The sequence below is a fragment of the Callorhinus ursinus genome, unplaced genomic scaffold, assembly GCF_003265705.2.
Source record: "Callorhinus ursinus isolate GAN/ISIS: 27379988/994484 unplaced genomic scaffold, GSC_fseal_2.0 scaffold70, whole genome shotgun sequence".
NCBI lineage: Eukaryota > Metazoa > Chordata > Mammalia > Carnivora > Otariidae > Callorhinus > Callorhinus ursinus.
The window spans coordinates 6069105-6088565 of NW_027397132.1; the positions used below are offsets into that span (position 1 = coordinate 6069105).

Here is a 19461-nt window from a genome sequence, read left to right on the forward strand (position 1 = left end):
CTCCTCCCCCGGGGAGGGGGCCCGCCCACTGGGGCCTTCGCTCTGCTCCTCGTTGTTGGGGTTTGTGAAGTTCTATAAGTACATGTGGCCTCAGATCCATGACACAGCCTCTAAGCTGACTTTTGCCAACACAAAAGCCAGTATTCTGATCTTTCTCTGTCTCTCTGTGGGTCCCAAGGCCCGACAGAGTGATTACCCTGATCCATCCTTCCCCTCCCAGGTTGGGTACCCCAACCACTGTGGCTTGTCAAGTAAATCTGCTTTGATGGATCGGCATATTAAAGATGCCTCTGAAACTGTACTGTACACACAGACTGTTTTCCAAAGAGGAAATAGTCCTCTTCCATATTCCTCACAGTTAAGAAAAACGAATATATTAAAACAATTCAACTCTCTCCAGTTTCTCAGAGACATGAACTAAGAACACCTTGTGACTGAAATAAAGATAAACGATAAAAGATGTTTGGTGTAATAGGTTAACAGTTTAAAAAAGAAAAAGGAGTGAGTTACCAACAGCATGCTTTTGGTGAAGAGGAGGGACCACCCAGAGGAGAAACTCTTGTTACCTGGGGGACATCGTCAAAGAGCCTCTGAGCAAAGTGAGGAAGCACATCGTCTACCGACTTGCTGCTGCCGAACTGGATCACGGTGCCCGTGGCCTCAATGACAGCCACCCGCACCTTCCAGTGCTGGTGGGAGATGCTCTGCATCAGGGGGCCGATCAAGGACTCCGACTGCATGTGGAAGTGGTCTGTGAGACAGAGGAGGACACCAGTTACCAGGCTTGCTCCCTGGGGGCCTGGGCCCAGCCCAGCACCCTGGGATCCCAAGAGGATAGGCCACCTGTGCCTTGGAACTTCCTCTCCCCACCCAGGTCCCTGCTGCAGGCACGGCACTCGGCTCAGGCCTGCCTAGTAGAGGTTTGTACCCCTGGCACTGGGAGAGGCACAGGACAGGCATGGGACCCAAACAGCACCAAAGGGAAAAGGCTGGGGGCTTGACCCCATCTCAGCTGGAGGCAGAAGCTGTGAGGGAGAGTCTGAAGCTGATGACAGTGGCACTGGGTGCCTGAGAGGGATGCTGACCAAAGCAGAGAAATCAAGTCTAGAGGACACTGTGAAAGTCCCCACATCGGGTGTGCCTGAAGCCAGACACCCAGCGCTACCGTAGACAGCAGGGCCAACATTGCTTTGGATAAAGCCATTCCACTTCCAATTTTAAGGGCCTCTCAGAAAGTCGGAACCAGAATGTTTCTTATAGTCCTGGTCTTGGAGTTCTAACCTCAGTTCTGCCACTGCTTGAGACCCATACAAAAGATGGCTATTTCAGAGATGCTTTGGTTGACTTCTTTAACCCTGAGGTCCTCAGATCAAGGCAGGATATTAATCTACTACTTCCCAGTGTGATGGGGATCCAAGAGAGGCCCCTCACCAAGAGAGGGCAGAGCAGGGAGATGGTTTTGAGAAGGGAGATGCTTCAAGCAGAGGCAACAGTCCTTCACTCAACAATTGGCGGGCACGTGGGTTGTGCGCAGGTACCTTGCTATGTGCAAGGCACACTGTCCTACACTTCCCAAACTTATAATCTAGTGAGGGAACATGCAAAGGCTGGAAGGCATGAGCAGCAGTCAATCTGGCTGATGCACAGACCAGGGAGTGAAGTGGGCGGGGGGGTGTCAATGAGAAATGTGTTAAAAGCTTGTAATTCCCAATGGCTGTGTCCAGCCCAAGCCTCACCCCCAGTTCTACTAGAATTCTGCAGTATTTGAACCCAAACTTATGATTCACAATGGAAATCTCGACAGTCCCTAATGGGAAGGGCCAAAAGGAATCCCTGTTCTTCCTTTGTCTCCTGTCCACCAAAACCTCCTTCTCCCTCATCCCTCACCCAATTCAACAGGAAATCCTGCCAGCTCCATGATCAACATGAATCCATTTTCCTCCATCTCTATTAGCAGACTGTTCACCCCTACTCAAGTCCAAGCTAACCATCATCTAAATATGGATTAATTATGACCCCAACTGACCTCATTTGTTCTTGCCATCTTGGTAATCAATTCTCCATGAGCACCAGAGTGATCTTTTAAAAATCTGAATCTACGCCTCTCGAGCCCCTTCTCCACACCCTCCACCCACCCTGCATTTAATAATTTCAAAACCCCAGCAGCGCCCCACTGCCCGCCCTCCTTCCCTCCAGCCGCCTTGACCTCCTTTTTGCTCCTCAGATCTGCCAAGTTTATTTCTCAAAAGTAGTTTCCTCCTGACAACCGATCACTGATCTTCAACTTAAATGTTCGGTCCTACAGGAAGCCTTCCCAACGGGACTAAGGAGAGGCCTCCTACCACTGCACATCCCAGACTGAGGCAGCAAGGAGAGGCAAGCGGGGCAAGATCCTGCAGAAATGGCTACTTAGAAAAAGGGACTGTCCTGATCAGATTAGAGTTTTTTAAATCACGGAAATGGATTAAAGGAAAACAGGAGAGAAGCGGCCTCTCTCCATTTAAGACAGCCGTCCAACCCAAAGAGGGAAGACAGGTAGACTCTGTCGAGAAAAGGGGATGAGAAGTTAAATACTGCAGCGGTGTTTCTCAAAACCTACAACCACAACCGCCTGGATTACTCACCCCGGCGCGGGGCAGTGATCGAAACGCACCGCATCCCAGACCCTTTTAGCAATTTCAGCGGTGGTTTCCCCGAATCTGCATTTTTGAGAACCACCGATCTCAAAGAGCGGCGGCTGCTTCCGGGGTCCGGGAGGGGCTCCCCGCTGGCGGCCGCGCCTCCACCTCCCCGCGCCCCCATTCCCGACCCCGGCGAGAGGCGAGCACCTGGCGTAGCGCGCGCCAGGCCCGCGGCGCACTGGCAGCTCTCGCGGCGCACGGCGGCGAAGGGGTCGAGCAGTGTGCGGCGCAGCACGCGCACCGCGTCGTCCAGGTGGGGCGCGAGCGCGGGGCCGCCCAGGCGCACCGCCAGGCTGAGCAGCTGCACGAGCGCCAGGCGCAGCTCCTCGCAGGCCTCCGGCGGCCGGCCGCGCGCGGACTCGGGGCCCGCCAGGCGCGCGGCAAGCGCGGGCAGCAGGCGCGGCAGGGCGTCGCGGGGCCGCGCGGCGCGCCGCAGGCCGAGGTCCAGCAGGTGCGCGGCCAGCGCGCGGCAGCCTTCGGCCGGGTCAGCCAGGCAGTAGAGCAGGCGCGGCAGCAGCAGGCGCGCCCACGGGCCCTGGAAGGCGGCGGTGGCGGCGGCCGCGGCGGCAGGGTCGGCGTCGGGTGCCTCGGGCCAGGCTGCCTCGAGCGCGCGCTGCAGCGCCTCGAGCGCGCGCCGCCGGCCCACTTTGCTGTCGGCCTCCAGCCCGGGCAGCAGGCGGCTCAGGACGCGGCTCAGCTCCGCCGCCTCGGCCGTCTCAGACGTCTCGGCCGCCTCGGTCGGGCCCGGGGGCGCCGCAGCCTCCGCCGCCATCAGTGCCGCCATCTTCCGCGCGTTGCCCGTCGCCAGGGGAGACCGGCGCTTTCACGACGGCCGCGGTGCGGATTGCGGCTCGTCTTCCGGTTGGCTCCGAACACAACTTTATTGGCAGGTCCGGGCGCGGACAGGACACTTCCGGGGCGCGTTGGAGGCGGGGAGCCGGAAGCACCGGGGTCCCTACGGGCCGAGGGCTCAGTCTAGCGACAGGAGGCACAAGTCTGAAGTGCACGGTCCTGAGGAAGTGGATGGCAGAGGAATTTGGTGTAGACAGGTGAGGCTTGCCCGTGAAACGCCAACACAGGTGACTGACAAGGGTTGGTGATAGTTCACTCCGCGAAGGCGGTGCGGGGGGCGTTGCAGGGGGATGACCGGCAGGGGCGAAGGCCCTGGGGTGGGGGTGCTGCATTGAATTGTGTCCCGCAGAGTTCCTGTATCGGAATCCCAATCCCCAGGGCTTCAGAACGTGACCTTATTTGGAGATAGGGCCCTTACAGGGCTCATCGAGTTAGAAATAGGTTATTGGGGGGCCCTAGGCCAATGTGACTGTGCCCTTCTAAAAGGGGGGCTCTGAAGCTGCGCGCAGCACACAGGGAGACGCCATGAGCGCGGATGGCGGTCTGCAGGCCGGGGAGGGCGGCCTGGAGCGGACTGCCCCATGCAGCCCCCGGAGGCCCCAGCCCCGCGACACCTTGACCTCCGACTTCCGGCCTCCAGACGGAGGAAATGAGCACCCGATCTGCCCCGGGAGCTGACACCGGGAGCGTCCTGATGCTGTTCCAGGAGGCGAAGAGAAGCTCCTCGTGGCGGGAGCAGGGATGGGAGCAGGGAGGCGGCTGGGTCTGGCCACCGGGGCTGTTCTGTTAAATTAACAGGGACTGGAGGACGGTTTCTGGGGTGGGAAAGTGGGCCCCATCAGGTTTGCGTGTTTACCAGACTACTTTGGCTGCCATGGAAGAGGAGGTGGAAAGAAGGGCTGGAGGCTCTTTGAAGGCTGAGGTTCTGCCCAAGGTGGGGAACGGCAAACATGCAACATGGGGAGGCTTCCTGCCCCAGGAAGAGGTGGTGCAGGCTCACTGCTCCTTGCCCCTTCCTCCAGGTACCACTGAGTACCTTGCCAGTAATTCAGCCGTGGATGGGCAAGGGGCTCTGATTGCTGCAGGGAGACTGGCTGGCTGCAGTCCTCAGGACTGGGTGGTGGCAGCACAGTGGGTTCCCTGGGTTTTCCTGTTCTCTCTTACAGCTTCCCAGAACAGGTGCCGGAGAGGTCTGCAACCCAAGCCGGAACTGCCTGCAGCCCCCTGGGAGTGTCATTAAAGTAGCCTGTGATGTTGCTGCCTCGACGTCCATGGAGCGTAGCCAGGAGGCCTGCAGGGCTTTGGACCAACACCAGTCCCTGCCGTGAGCACATGCCCTAGGTAAAGCCTGCAGAGTCACAGTTAGTGAAGTTCCTGATGTGACTCTCCTATAGCCCTTGTGGTAAGCATGTCCCCCTGCTGCCCAGGGCCCACCCCTGTGCGCCTCTTACATAAAGCCCCTGCAAAGCTTACCAAAGCCCCGCTCTTTTTGATTTGAATTGACCAGTCCGGCCTTTGCCCAGAAACCCCAAAGCACTCCATCCACAGACCCTCTCTCTGCCTACACCCGGCCCTGATCTCCCCACGTGCTGTGCCGTGCACCTTCAGGAGCTGTGAGTCATAAGCTTTTCTCTTCCGCTTCCCCGCACAGTCGTTGTTGACACCCCAGGCTCCATCTAACAAATGTTAATTTAACAAAGTCAGAGCACAGGCAAGAAAACTGCAAGAAAAGCCATGTCTTTGTGGCCACAGGGCTTGGGAAAGGGGAGACCCAGCAGAGACCTAGTGGGGAGCCACACTTCCAGCCCACAGTATGCACCAGCATCACAGCCCCACAGGCCCACCGACTCTTGTAGTGCTGATGGGCAGTCTCCTATGCAGGGGCAGAGTCCATGCAGCCCAGTGTCTTCCAGCTTTCCACCTGCTGGCACAGGGAGACCCAGGACCAGCAGGTGCTGCCCCGCTCCCCCAACAGCCAGAAGAAGAAAGCAGACCAAGAGGGCATTGCCAGGGCTGTGAAATGAAACTCACCATGAGCCACAAAAGTAGGCCAGAATCTATATGCTAGACCTAAATAGGGCAATCTTCTGTTAAAACAGTAGATTTCAGTAATGCCTGAAGTCTTCTGACATGATACGCAAAATGTTCAGGATACGATCAAAAATCATTTGTCCTATCAGGAGCCACGGAAACCACTATTTTGCTGAAAAGACAATTAACTGACATAAATCCCAGATAGATCAGGTGTTAGAATTATCTGACAAGGATTGTAAAGCAGTCATAGAAACGCTTTTAAAAATCACTTATTAAGTCTTGGGGTGCCTGGGTGTCTCGGTTGAGCGCTGACTCTTGCTTTGGCTCAGGTCATGATCTCATGGGTTGTGGGACTGAACCCCAGTTGGGCTCTGGGCTCAGCCAGGAGTCTGCTGGAGGATTATCTCCCTCTGCCCTTCCCCTCCTCTCTCTCGTGCACATGGCACTCTCTCTCTCTCTCACTCTTTCTAAAATAAATATTTAAAAAAATATGAGGTCTGTTGAAACAAATGGAAAAAAAAAAGTCTCAGCAAAGAAGTAAAAACTATGAAAAGAAGCTGGATGGAAATCATAGAACTTAAAATTATAACAGCCAAACTAGTATTGTGTCCATCAGTGGACACAGTGATCACTGCACCTTTGGACGGACACAACAGCAGAGGGGAGACAAGGGGATGGACTCAGGGAACTTGAAGGTAAAACAATAGTGTTTACTGCATCTAAGTGACAGATCAAATGGACCGGACGGAAGAAAAAGCTGAGAAGGCAGTGATTTGTATCACCAGGGTTCTAGAACAAGAGGAGGAAGAATGTGGGCTGGAGAGATATTTAAAGAAATAATGGCTGAAAACTCCCCAAATTTGGCAAATGACATAAATCCACAGATTAGAGAAGCTGAGCAAGCCCTAAATAAGACCTCTAAAAACCCAGACACATCATAGTTAAACTTCTGACAACTAAAGACAGAAGAAAAAAATGCTAAACATAGCTAGAGAGAATGCATCACCTGTGGAGGGACGCCAATGTGGATGACAGCAGGTGTCTCATCCTGAGTCGCAGAGGCCGGAAGGAACTGGCATGTTGTTCAAGTGTTGAAAGAGAAGTGAATCCCACCAACGGAATCATCCTCAGGAATGAGGGAGGAATAAAGATATTTTCAGACAGAGGCTGACAAATAGAATGTGTTGCTAGGAGGCTTGCGCTTGGTGAATGATTAAAGGAAGCTCTCCAAAACAGAAGAAAGTTGTAACAAGAAGGCAGGGACCCTCAGCAAATGAAGAACAGTAGGATGGGTGAACATGGCAGTAAACATGACTGACCACCTTTCACTTCCTAAGTTTCTTTAATTGTAGCTGATGGTTGAAGCAAAAGTAATAACACTGATATCGTGCTCAGTGTATGTGGAGGAAATATTTATGATAATTATGTTTGAGAAACAGGAATAGTGAAGGGATGCAAGTGGCAGTAAGGTTTCTATACTGCACACGATGTGACACAACTTCCCCAAGCGCACATGTATGTGGTGATGTCTAGAGAAGCCATTAGGAAACTAAACACAGTGGTACAAGCAAAAACATTAAGTGGAATTCCAAAGGCCTGTTGAAAGATCTCACGGGGCACAAGAGAGGGAAAAAACACAAATAATGAAATAGTAGATGGAAGCCCTAATGTGTCGATCACTTTATTTTTTATTTATTTATTTTTATTATTTTTTAACAGACACAGCGAGAGAGGGAACACAAGCAGGGGGAGTGGGAGAGGGAGAAGCAGGCTTCCCGCCAAGCAGGGAGCCCGACATGGGGCTCGATCCTCAGGACATGAGCCGAAGGCAGACACTTAACGACTGAGCCACCCAGGCGCCCCTGTTGATCACTTTAAATGTAAGTAGTGTAAACACACCAGTTAGAAGACCAAGATTGGCAGAGTGAAGAAAAACTACGACCTGACACTGCGTCGTTTAATATATGCTAAAACTCACTTCGGCCACAATGACATGGGTGGATTGAAAGTAAAAGGATGGGAGAGGATATATCATGTAAACATTAATTTTTAAAAAGCAGATTATAGTAATATCAGCCGAAGTAGACCTCAGAGCAAAGAAAATTTCTTGGAAAAAAGAGGGACATTACCTAATGACGAAGTGATCAATCAACCAGGAAGATCTAGCCATCCCAAGGATACATGCACCAAACGACAGACGTTCAAAGTATACAGAAGACTTCATATGAGGACTTCCCTACCCATTCTCAGCAATTGCTAGAATTACTAGACAGACACTCAGCAAGGATATAGAAGAACACCACCATCAACCGACAGGATTAATGGACATTTGTGAAACCCTCCACCCAGCCATAGCAGAATACACATTGTTTTCCAGTGCCCATGGAACATATTCCAGGATAGACCATATCCTGGGCCATAAAACAGCCTTACTCAATGTCAAGGGTTGAAATCATACAGAGTATGTTCTCTGACAAATGGAATCAAACTGAAAATCAGCAGAGAACAAGGAACGCTTCAAATGTGGAAATTCAACAACACGGTTCTACTCAAATACAAAGGAATGAACTGCTGATATACACAACAGCCTGGCGGCTCTAGGGAATTATGCTCAGTCAGTCGTTGAAGGGTAACTGCAGAATGATCCCACTTACATGGCATTCATGAGATGCAGCTTCGTGTTCTCTGGGGTTAGGTGCAGCCATAAAGGTGTCTATAGGGCAGCTGTGTGTGGTGACAGTACTTAAGCATTTTGGTGATGGGGGCTACACGGACGTTTAGTTGGTTTTTAAGATTTATTTATTTATTACAGCGTGAGTCGGGGGAAGGGGCAGAGGGAGAGGAAGGGAAAGAGAGTGTGTGCGAGCGGAGGGAGGGGCAGAGGGAGAGAGAATCCTCAAGCGGACTCCATGCTGAGTGTGGAGCCCAACTCGGGGCTTGGTCTCATGACCCTGATATCATGACCTGAGCCGAAATGAAGACTCAGACACTTCACTGACTGAGCCACCCAGGTGCCCCCTAAGTGTTGATTTTTTAACTCAATAGCAAAATATACAGACAAATCTGAATCCAGTAACAAAGAGAATAGTGGAGGTTAGAACAGAAACTAGGGAAATAGAAAAACAAACATACAATAGAGCATATCAATAAAACCAAGAGTCTGTTCTTTTAAAAGCCTAATAAAATAGATAAATCTCTGTCAAGACTGGCAAGGGAAGAAGATGAGAAAGCATAAAATAACATGGAGTGTAAAGAGGTTACCCCTACAGGTTGTGAGCATTAAAACACACCAAAAGGATCATATAAGCCACTTTATCCCTCCCAAAGTATATGAAACGGAGGATTCCTAGGAAAATGTGATTAAGGAAAACTACCCAAGAAGAAATAGGAAGGCAGGAGAGTCTAGTACCTAGTAAAGAAACTGACTTTGTGATTTAAAAGCTTCCCACAATAATGGCTGTAAGCACATGTGCTTTATTAACTGTAAAACATTTAACTAGGAAATAACTCTCATCCTAGACGCTTCCCCACAACAGAAAGAGGGACCATCTCCCAACCTGTTTTGTGAGGCCAGCATCACAGTGACAGAGACATTACACAAAAAGAATATTATGGATCGACCTTTTTCATTGAACACAGATGCAAAAATCCTAAACAAAATGTTAACCAACTCAATCTGGAAATAAGGAATTTAAAAAGAATATATTGAGTTTATTCCACGAACACAAGGTTAATTTAATGTAAGAAATTAATGTAATTTACTGCATTAAGAAAAACTGAAGGAGAAAAATCACGGGATCATCTCAATAGGTGCAGAGAGAGCATTTGATGCAACGTGACACCTATTCAGGGTAACAGCTTAGCGAATGAGGAATAGAAGGCACAACCACAAATATCCCATAGCAAATGTCCTATTAGATGCAGTGGACAGGTTCCAAAGATAGCCACTGACATTTCTCCCATGCCTGCACATGGATCCAGCCTCATGTCCAATGTGAGCTGGCCTGCAGACGCCACCTTGGCCCCTGGAACGTGGCAGAAAGGATGTGAGCCGTTTCTCTGCCCAGCATTGGAGAGCTGGCAGCACCTCACACCCATGGGAAGGGCTATCTCTAAAAACACAAAAGACAGCAAAACAAAACAAAACAAAAAAAAACCACCAGAAAGTAACAAGTATTGGCAAAGACAGGAGTAATTGGAAACTTGTTTGCCACTGGTGGGAAGGTAAAACTGTGCAGCTGCTGTGGAAAACAGCCTGGCAGCTCATCAAAAAATTAAGCCTAGGATTCCCATACGATCCAGCAATTCCACGTCCCGCTATGTAGCCAGAAGGTATCACGCAGATACCTGTGCTCCCATGCTCACAGCAGCCGAGAGGCAGAAGCATCACCAGTGTCCGTCATGGGTGATGGAGCAACACAACGTGGTCCGTTGCACAATGGGCTGTAATTTAGCCTTAGGAAGGAAGGAGTGATGACGCAGGCTGCAATGGGGATGGACCTCGAAAACACAGTGCTCCGTGTGAGACGCGAGACACAGAAGACCCCGTATTGTAGATTCTACTGTGAGGTCCCCGGTGGTGACACAGTGTCCGGGGCGGTGACTTTCCTCTGGGAATTCTAGAGGCCAGAGGGAGAGGGCAGAGCCCCCTCAGTGAGTTCAGGGAAGAGCTAGCGGACCCCTTTCCTTCCCCACCTGCTCGAAGCCGCAGAGATGTCTCGCTGGAGGAGGGCATGTTCCAACTCTCTAAACCGAGTTTGGAGTTTCCATTACTTCCTAGTCCCGGACACTTAGAAAGACTGAGTTGACACTGGGTTTGTATCTTAACATAACCCTAGAACTTTGAAATTCTCTGTTTGAGCCAAAATGTGATGGAGCTGTCCAAATGTGTATCTAGAGCAGGAACAGAACTTCCTCCACTGAGTAAATACTAAAGAGCCAGGAAGAGGTGGGGAAAAAGTGATCTCCAAGTCTGTTCCGGAGTCTTGCTTGTTCACTGTTTTGGTGACATATATTTTAAAGTGTGTCATTTAAGTCAGTATAATAAACTGATTTTAGCAGAGAGCATGTAGTTGGTTCATTCATAATCTCATCCAACAAATATTTATGGGGTGTTCGACATTTCTGGGTGTCCTGTGAGGCACAGGGATACAGCGGTGAGTCAAAGCAGATGCATTTGCCTCTCATGGAGCTGATGGCCGGGAGGGAGGTCATTGATCAAATGTGACACAGACAGTGCCCTGCCCTCGAGCAGTGGGACGTGGAGCGGGGGTGCAGGCGCCTCCAGGAGAGACTCTGGAAGTGGGGTCTGAGGTGCAGGAGCTCAGCAGGCACAGAGGAAGGGAATGCTGGCCTGGGGAGGGAGGAGAGGGCGGGGAGTGTGGGACCTCGGGTGGCCTGAAGATGTCACTGGCTTTGCCTCTGGACAGGTCTGAGGGGGGCGAGTCAGGAGGCAGCGGGAGAGACAGGAGGTGGTGGGGCCTGTGGGCAGGGCCAGAGTTACTCTGCAGAACCTGCAAGATTCGGGGCTGAGGGGGAGGGCGATGTCCGGGGCGCTCCAAGTTTCTGGCTTGGGTAACTGCACAGACGGCCCTGCCTTTCCCAGACGCACAAACACTGGGTGGTGGCCAGCCTCGCAGGGCGGGAGCGTCTGCTTTGCAGCTTGCAGAACTGGAGGCAGGCTCTGGTTATCTAACGTAGTGTCGCCCACGAGTCCACAGCCTCCGCGTGATGCCGAGTGCTCTGGGGACAGTGGTTTCAGCTCTGTGATGGGTGGGCCTGGTCGAAGGCTGGGGCCTCACTGGGAGGCAGTGACGCAGGCTTCCTCGTGGCTTGGCGGGTGGGCTCTAAAGGCACCCAGTGTGGCCTTTTAAATCTGGCCTCAGGATGTGGCATCACTCGCTCTGTGAGCCACACAGGCCCACTGGGGAAGCTGAGGAGGGGTCGGAAGCTGGGAGCACGTGGGAAGGCCACTGCCCGTGGGCCCCACCAGCTGGGCCTCATGCGTCGTGAACCGTGAGCCTCCCAAGACTCTCCCAGCGCCCCGGGGCCCCTGGCATTCTGGTAAAGGGCCGTGGTCAGCACCTGGTGCACACGCATTGATGCATCTGCCTGGTTTTGGTGTGCCACCCCCCCATCTGGAGACTGTCTTAGTCCCCGTGGGGCATGAGGCCAACTCTCCCCCCACCACTGGCTCTCACTTCCTTGGTATCTGGTGAAACCATTCCTGAGGTTTTGGGGGATTCTGTGGTGTGAACTGGGCTCTTGATGTTCACAGTTCACCACTCAGCGTTCTTGGGTCCAGTTAGTCAATGACGACTCTCCTGTTCTCCTTCAGGCACCCAGAATTTTGTTAAGGTCTTCTCTGGGTCCTTCCAGTCCTCCAGGGCTTGTGCCTTTAAAAACAAAATCCCTAATGTATTTTCATAGATGGCCTTTCTGAGTATTCATGCCTCCTCCTGTCTGAGTCCGTCCAGGCTGCTGTGACAGAGACACCACACGCTGGGCGGCTTATGAGCAACAGACATTTCTTTCTCCCCGTTCTGGAGGCCGTGTCCGAGACGAAGGCCCTCTTGTGATGTCCACGCGCCGCAGCAGAGGCGAGGGCGCGCTCTGGGGTCTCAGTCAGGTTCCATCGTCGTTGAAGCCTCTGCCTTCGGCTCAGGTCATGATCTCCGGCTTCCGGGATCGAGCCCCACATCAGGATCCTTGCTCAGCAGGGAGCCTGCTTCTCCCTCTCCCTCTGTCTCCACTCGTGCTCTCTTTCAAATAAATAAAATCTTTTAAAAAAATCCCTTTATTGTGATTTTATTGTGGTTTGTAGAGTGAAAATAATGGGTGTTTTGAATTCCCCGTCTTTTCCAGGAAGATTTAAAAAATTTTTAGTAGACAGAAAGTTACTTTTGAATAGATAATACACGTATTTGGTGTGCAATAGGAACGGCACTCAAGGACATGGTCACTTTAGGACTTCTGCCCTCCCTGCCCCTCAGGCCACCTCTGTCCTTCAGGTCTGGCTAGAGGTATCCTGTGCCCAAATCTACGTGGATCCATGTGTGCGAATTGTAAAGTCCCTTTTATTTTTAAAAGGTTTTATTTATTTTAGAGAGAGAATGCCTGAGCGGTGGGGACGAGAGAGGGAGAGGGACACGCAGACTCTGCACTGAGCACAGAGCTGGACGCGGGGCTCGATCTCACGACTCAGATCATGACTCGAGCTGAAACCAAGAGTTGGACACTCAACCGACTATGCCCCCCAGGCGCCCTGTAAAGTCTGGTAGCATGCACGCCAAGTTTCATACCATGGTTTTTGTTTTTTGTTTCACTTAGGAACATACGGTGGAGCTAGGTTAGCGTTGCCTCAGAGCTGCCGTGTCCTTTTGAATAATTGGGTGACACTCCACTGTCCGAATGTGCCGCTGGGTGTCACATCAGGCCCTTGTTGATGGATACTTAGTTTTTCCTCCCACTTTTGTTATTTCATGTGTTTCTGTGCACCTGGGCAGGTAGATACATTTACCCGTGAGCAGAAAAATGTGTGAGGAAGGATAGTCGCGACAGTATTGATTTTTTATCACGTTGTCGATAAACCCAGCGACGTGGAGTTGCTGGGATGTGTGCGTTTGAATCTGGGCTCGAGGTCCTCTGCATGGGAGTCCAAAGAGGCTCTGCTGGAGCCGTGTTTGCGAGGCCCGTTTCCTGCACCCTATCCGCACAGACTGGGGCCAGCCTCCCAGGAAGCACAGGGCACCTCCACGGACTTTGAATTTGCACTGTTCTTAGTTTGAGTGTAGCTGGGTGTCGTCTTCCTCTAAGGAAATCAGCCCTTTGTGATAGGTGTGGCAAATATACTTCTTGTTTTGTTTTTATTTTGAACGTGTGAGGGTTTTTATGCACAAAGTTTTCATTTTTATAGAGTATGTGGTTTTTACATTCATGGCTCCTTGATGTCGTAGTAGGACTAGAAAGGCCTCCTGCGTCCCGAGATCATGAGACATTTCCCAATGCTTCTTCCATTGCTTTTATATTTAAGTCCAGAGGCACAGGTGACTTTATTCTCCCCAAACTAATTATTGAATTATTATTATCCCCACAAATATGCAGTGCCGCCTTTATCACATACAAAATCCCTGTAAATATTGGTTTAGGTTTATTTCTGGGCTCTTTGTTCTGATCCCTTAATGTTTGTTCGTTCCTTTGCCAGATTCATAATATTTTAATTCCTTTATCTCTATAATGTATTTTCATATATGGCTTTTCTGAGTATTCACGCCTCTTCCTGTCTGAGTCTGTCTAGGCTGCTGTGACAGAGACACCACACGCTGGGCGGCTTATGAACAACAGACATTTCTTTCTCCCCGCTCTGGAGGCCGTGTCCGAGACGAAGGCCCTCTTGTGATGTCCACGCGCCGCAGCAGAGGCGAGGGCGCGCTCTGGGGTCTCAGTCATGAGGGCACTGATCCCATCCAGAAGGCCCCACCCATGACTGACTCACCCCAAAGCCCCTCCTAGTACCCCACACGGGGTTAGGATTTAAGCAGGAGTTTTGGGGTGACACAAGCATTCAGCCTATAGCATTCCTGCAGTGGTTTCCGCCTCGTCCAGCACCAACCCAGACACAGGGCTGGGCTCTTTCCTGGATTCCCCCCGTGACAGGCTGCATGCCGGTCACCACGAACTTGGCTTAAAACAACACACACTGATGATCTCGCATGTCTGCGGATCGGAAGTCTGGGTTCTCTGGCGGCTACACTCGAGGCAGCACTGGGTTCTCCCCCGAGGCTCCACGGGGTGTCTGCTTCCGTGCATGCTATTGGGCGACCACCGCCGGGGGCCACACCCCAAGGCCACACCAGGGAGCGTGCATGATCAAGAGTTCGCTGACATACGGTGGCGATACTGGTGTAAAATTTTACATCTCAGACCTACCTGGTAAGCAATGTGAAAGCTGAAAATGAGCACTGTTTTCTTATAACGTCTCCTGCTGCCTCCTCCCCACGGAATTTCTCACCGATAGCAGTTTCTTCGGAGGCATGGAGCTTGCGGGGTGGTTTCCGCCTCTCCCTTGCCTTCTCTTCCTCCGTAGCTCTCCTCTCTCTTCCCCTGTGGCCCCGTTTCCTGCATCCCTCCAGGGCCCTTGCCCCTGTGTACTGGGGACGGGACTTAGCTCTCTCCCTGAGGAACGGCTGTGGCCCTGAGAATAATAACCCCTGGTGTTCATGGTCACTGGATCCCTGCTGCGTGCTCCTCCCTGTACCTCTAGCCTCAGGTAAAAGCTGCACTTGAGTAGCATCCGCCTGTTTGAGATGGGAGGGTCTCCTCCAGGAAGGTTCTGGCACCCAGGTGTCATTCCAGAGCGAGCCCTTGGTAAACAGCAGTCAGCCACCTCCTCCACCCTCTGAACCCTCAGGGCTTCTGCACGCTGCCCAAGGCACCGTGCGCACGGAGTGGTCCCCTGCCAGGCCCATCTCAGACCACGATACTCTGCCACCTCTCCAGAGACCCGGGTTGGACGAGTAGTCTTCCTTTCTGCATCGCAGAGAATGTTTGTGTTTAGTCTCCGTGCCATGCAGACTGAATAAAGAATACAGCGAACAGTGCCCATGCCCATGCACTGCTCTCAGCATCAAGCCAACAGACTCACGTAGTTCTTGTGTGGCACTTGCCGCGAGAGCTACAAAGTCCAGGGAGCCCCACCCCGTCTGGAGGTGCGGTGCCCCAGGGAAGTCTTCCTGCAGAAAGAACACTCAAGTTGAATCTTGGTGGGTAAACTGGAGCGGGCAGAGGCAGGAGTCTGGGGGTGGGTAGTGGTTGGGAAAGAATGTGGCTTTGAAGTTGGGTCTTTGCAAGGCTTGGTTGCCCAGGTTCTAGGGGTGAAATAAAGCCCCCCGGAGCTGGGGAATGTGAATACCTTCTGCTGGGGAACACAGGAGGGCTGAGCACATAGGGTGGTCCTTCCCTGCGGGCGGAGGGAACATTCTCAGACAAGCACAATTTACTGGGTAACCTGATACCAGTGGTATGTTTTTGGTGGAAGGATGTGGCTGCTTGGACACCCTACAAAAGCCAGGGTTTGTCACTATCCAGTGGGGAGGCGACCTGTGAATGCCAGCCCGGTGGTGCCCGTGCTTTTACAACCAGCTCTGTGAGGGACATTCCTACCATCCTCACGTAAGGGCGCTGGCTACTGATTGTCCAGTTGGCTTCCCTGCTGACGACCTCCCCCCACATTGAGGGCAAGGGCTGGGGAGGCAGAAAGGAGTTCCCAGATTGTCTACCTGAGTGTGACCTGTTCCTCTCCCTTCACACAGGCTGGAGGGAGTCGGGCAGTGTTAGCCCTGCTGCAGGGGCATGCCGGCGGAGGCCGGCCACGCTGTGCTCAGCCTGCTTTTGTGGACAGGTGAGTATGGGACAGGGGAGTGTGGGAGAGGTCAGCAGATACCTTCCCCTTCAAGGCCTGAGCTCCCTAGCCCCTCTCCTGGTGCTTAGACCACTCTATGGAAAGGGCGGGGACCGCCAACTGATTGAGATGAAGTTTCTGCCACCCCCTGCCAGAAGGGGGGCAAAGCATGACGCTGGGCAACAGGGACAGAAGGGCAGTCCTCCTTTCTGCAGGTCTGGGCTTATAGATTAGGAAGTCACCCCAGGGACTCCGCAGGCCTCAGGGACCTCATGGACGCTGGAGGAGGGTGGGAAGAATTCAGCATGACCCACTGATTTCCCACTGGGGCATTGGGATGAAGCTGGTGCCCTTAACTAAGAAAAGGAAATCAGCTCACCTCTCCCTGGGGTGGCCTGGGGCCCTCTGGCCACCTCTTCTGGCCCTGAGCTGGAGAGTGGGGGCCTGCAGACGTGTAGATGAACCTGCCTGGGGTGAGCAGTGGGGGGTCCTGGACATCACCCTGAGATGCACCGTCACATGGTCTTCAGTGGCGGTGGGGGGGGGGGGGGGGGGGGGTTGAGGTGTGAGGAGTGGGTGGTGGAGGGCAATGGTGGTTGTCCTGGCTGCCTGTGCATGAAAATCTGTGGCTTCCTTCAGGTGCGTGGGGTCGTTGGGGTGGGGGGAAGGGAGGAGGAGGGGGCACAGGGGTAAGCTAGAGGTGAGGTGGGGAGAGGTCTGTCGGGGGGGGGGGGGGGTGGGGGGGGGGAGGGGGGGGTGGGGAGGCCCGATGCGGGGGGCGGGCGGGGAGGGGGACAGGCCGGGCGCGGGGGTGGGGGTGGGTCGGCGCGGCGCGGGGGCGGGCGGAGGGCGGCGCCGCTGCAGTGCGGGACCCGCTCGCCGGCCGTCCCCGCCGCGTCCCCGCGCAGCCGCCTCGGGCTTCGGGCGCGGCGCATCCAGGTACGCCGGGCTGGGATGGGGTCTGCGTCGGGCTCCCTGGCCTGCGCGGGTGAGGGGCTGAGCTCGGCCGGCCCGGAGGCCCCGGGAAATGTGGGCCTTTGGGGAGCTCCCGCCCCCTTGGCCGAACCTGTGCCCGCGGCGCAGTCGTGGAGAGGCGCAGAGGCCGGGGGGCTCAGGCTCCGGAGGCGCCGCGGCCTGGGGAAGGGGCGCGGGGGCTGGGGGCGCGGGGCCGCAAGAGGGGGCTGGGGGCGCAAGGACCAGCGGCGCGGGCCCTGGGGAGGCGGCGCAGGGACCGCGGGCACGGGGCCTGGGGAGGGGGCGCGGCCTTGGGGCCTTCCTGGCGGCCGAGAACCCGGGTCTGGGTCCCAGCAGCGGAGCGGCTGCGTGGCTCCCGGTTCCTGAGCCGTCATTGTGACTTAGCCCGGAGCGCGGGGCCGAGAACGCCGGGCTGAGAACGTGCGGCCCTGCCATTGTTCTCCATGTAACATCCTTCCCGAAGGCCCCTCAGCTGGGATTCAACTGTTTGCCTTGTTTTCTTTCTGTTCCTGCCCAGCAGGCTACCCCAACCCTGTAGCAGCACCTCCCCATATCCCTGGTTCACACAATTGTCCCTAAAAAGGGAGGAGGGATGGTGGCAAATGAGACCAGTAAGTGCTGGGCTGGCCACTCAGGCCCCCCGGGGCCCCCACTCCCCCCCCTTCAGATTTCTCAGAGGGGAGGGTTTGCTCAGCCATGTACAAGTCTGTTTGAGTCTCCTCCATGCCCGCAAAGATCTGTAAGGTAAGGCTTTGTGGCTGTCATGTTAACGGCTCATCCAGCCCTTCAGAAGGAAAGGCCTGTAAGCATGGACCCTGAGACCGTGTCCCATCAGTCACTGGATGGGACTACAATGACACCTTCTGGGGCCCTGTGCGGTGCCGCCCCAGGCTTCCGTCCCCAGCAACCTGTGATGTGCATTTCCCCTACCAGGCAGCCAGAAGCGGGGTCACCATGGCGTCCCCGTCGTCCTACCAGGCGGAGGAGGATGAGAGTCTGAAGGGGTGTGAGCTCTACGTTCAGAAGCATGGCGTTCAGCAGGTCCTCAAGGACTGCATCGTGCACCTGTGCATCTCCAAGCCCGACAGGCCCATGAAGTTCCTGCGGGAGCACTTCGAGAAGCTGGAGAAGGTCAGTGACGACCACCCCCTGCCCTCCCCTGAGGCACACCTGGGCCCTGTGTCGTGCTGGCTCTTGCAGGGAGTGTGGGGAGAGCAGGCCTCCGTGGGGCCTGACCTTGCCTCACCCGTTCCAGGGCTCCGACCTGGAACCACAGACCCCCGCTGGTACAGGCTCTACCACTTGCAGAGCTCGGGGAAGAGCTGACTGTGAAGATAGCTTCTGGGGCCCACTGACAGTTTCCAACTCGGGACAGAGATGGGGACCGGGTGTAGTTACAGGTGCCACTGGCATTTGGGATGGAAGAACACAGCCGGGATAGGCATGTGACGTGGGGCGTCTGAGACCAGATTCCGCAGTAATCTGCGCCTCTGGGAGGAGGTGGGCATAGGCAGAGAAGAACGCCTCTCAGACTCGTGCAGCGTGGGAAAGCACACGTCCATCCACACGTCTCTTCTGAGTTGACCCCCCCAGCTCATTCCTCTGTGAATGATGTCCCTCACCCCTTCCTGGCTCATCGGTGGGAGGACAGGCTCAGAGCAGGAGGGGTCCCTGAGCCCCTTGGCAACCTGTCCCTCCGTGGTGGGCTCCTTCCTTCCTGCCTCCCGCTCCCGACCCTGAACACTCTCTGGGCGGCACCTAAGACTCCTCTTCTGGGCCCCTTGCTCACAACTTCACTGTTCCTGTCCTGGTCTCAAGGGTGAATGGAACCCTGGGTCAGGCTCAGATCTGAGTCCCTCTGAGTCCCCGCCCATTAGTGTTTCACTTTCAGTGGGGGCCTCCTGTGGACACAGAGCTCCAACCCAAAGGGGTGAATTTCTTTCCTTTAAAACAATCCATTAAAAAAAACATTTTCAAGTATGAGTGCATGGCTTTTAAAGCAAGTTTGGAAAGTTCAGAGATAGAAGGGGTCACAGTCATATGCGGTCCCCTCCGTGCATTTTTCATTTGCTCTGCGTTCTTCACAGACCTCACTCAGGTGGGTGCGCAGTGCTGGGTTGAGTAGACGTGCTGATACTTTCTCCACGTTTCCCTTGCAATTGGGTAGTTGAGTTGTTTCCAGCTTTGTTTAACGTTAAAAATAATGCCACGCTAACACGTTCCCATGTAGACTCTTTTCCTGTGTGTGGCATTGTCTGTCTTCAGACACGGGATTACTGAAACTCCCAATGGCAATACCGGGTGGAAGTGATCTTGTTCACGTCCTTGTACACTACCACCACGGGGTTTGGTTGGTGGTTTGCCCACACTAGCCAGCTTTGGCTGTGTTAATTTGAAAAGCTGTTTTTGTTCAGAGGATAGATGAAGATGGTCACGTAGCCTTCATCCGTTTTCCTTTGGTTGCGTTTGAGGCCATGGTTGAGGAGAGGCATTCCACAGGGGACTTGTGGGATGTGCTGT

At 53.8% G+C, this 19461-nt stretch overlaps 2 protein-coding genes and 1 long non-coding RNA gene across 7 annotated transcripts in view; 2 read left to right on the forward strand and 1 right to left on the reverse strand.

Annotated features, from left to right (window-relative positions):
- DNAAF5 (dynein axonemal assembly factor 5) overlaps positions 1–3486 on the reverse strand; it is a 47911-nt gene extending 44425 nt beyond the window's left edge. Inside the window, exons 1-2 of one of the 2 annotated variants that reach the window (XM_025863668.2) lie at positions 2829–3484; positions 567–751 (exon numbers count right to left, since the gene is read on the reverse strand). In XM_025863668.2, the coding sequence (XP_025719453.2) occupies positions 567–751; positions 2829–3465 (822 nt within the window). In that variant the 5' untranslated portion in view covers positions 3466–3484. Of the gene's footprint in view, positions 1–566; positions 752–2828 lie in introns of both variants that reach the window. The other variant, XM_073886383.1, reaches the window with a different exon arrangement.
- A 38-nt stretch (positions 3487–3524) lies between these two features.
- Positions 3525–10631, forward strand: LOC141371382 (uncharacterized). The gene is made up of 2 exons (XR_012376316.1): positions 3525–3760; positions 4700–10631. It is a non-coding gene; the product is annotated as an uncharacterized lncRNA (long non-coding RNA).
- Positions 10632–15943: 5312 nt separating this feature from the next.
- Positions 15944–19461, forward strand: part of PRKAR1B (protein kinase cAMP-dependent type I regulatory subunit beta) — a 77743-nt gene continuing 74225 nt past the window's right edge. Inside the window, exons 1-2 of one of the 4 annotated variants that reach the window (XM_073886386.1) lie at positions 15944–15966; positions 17875–18072. In XM_073886386.1, the coding sequence (XP_073742487.1) occupies positions 17896–18072 (177 nt within the window). In that variant the 5' untranslated portion in view covers positions 15944–15966; positions 17875–17895. Of the gene's footprint in view, positions 15967–16416; positions 16440–16505; positions 16606–16805; positions 16906–17874; positions 18073–19461 lie in introns of those variants that run through there. The other 3 variants (XM_073886385.1, XM_073886384.1, XM_025863669.2) reach the window with 3 other exon arrangements.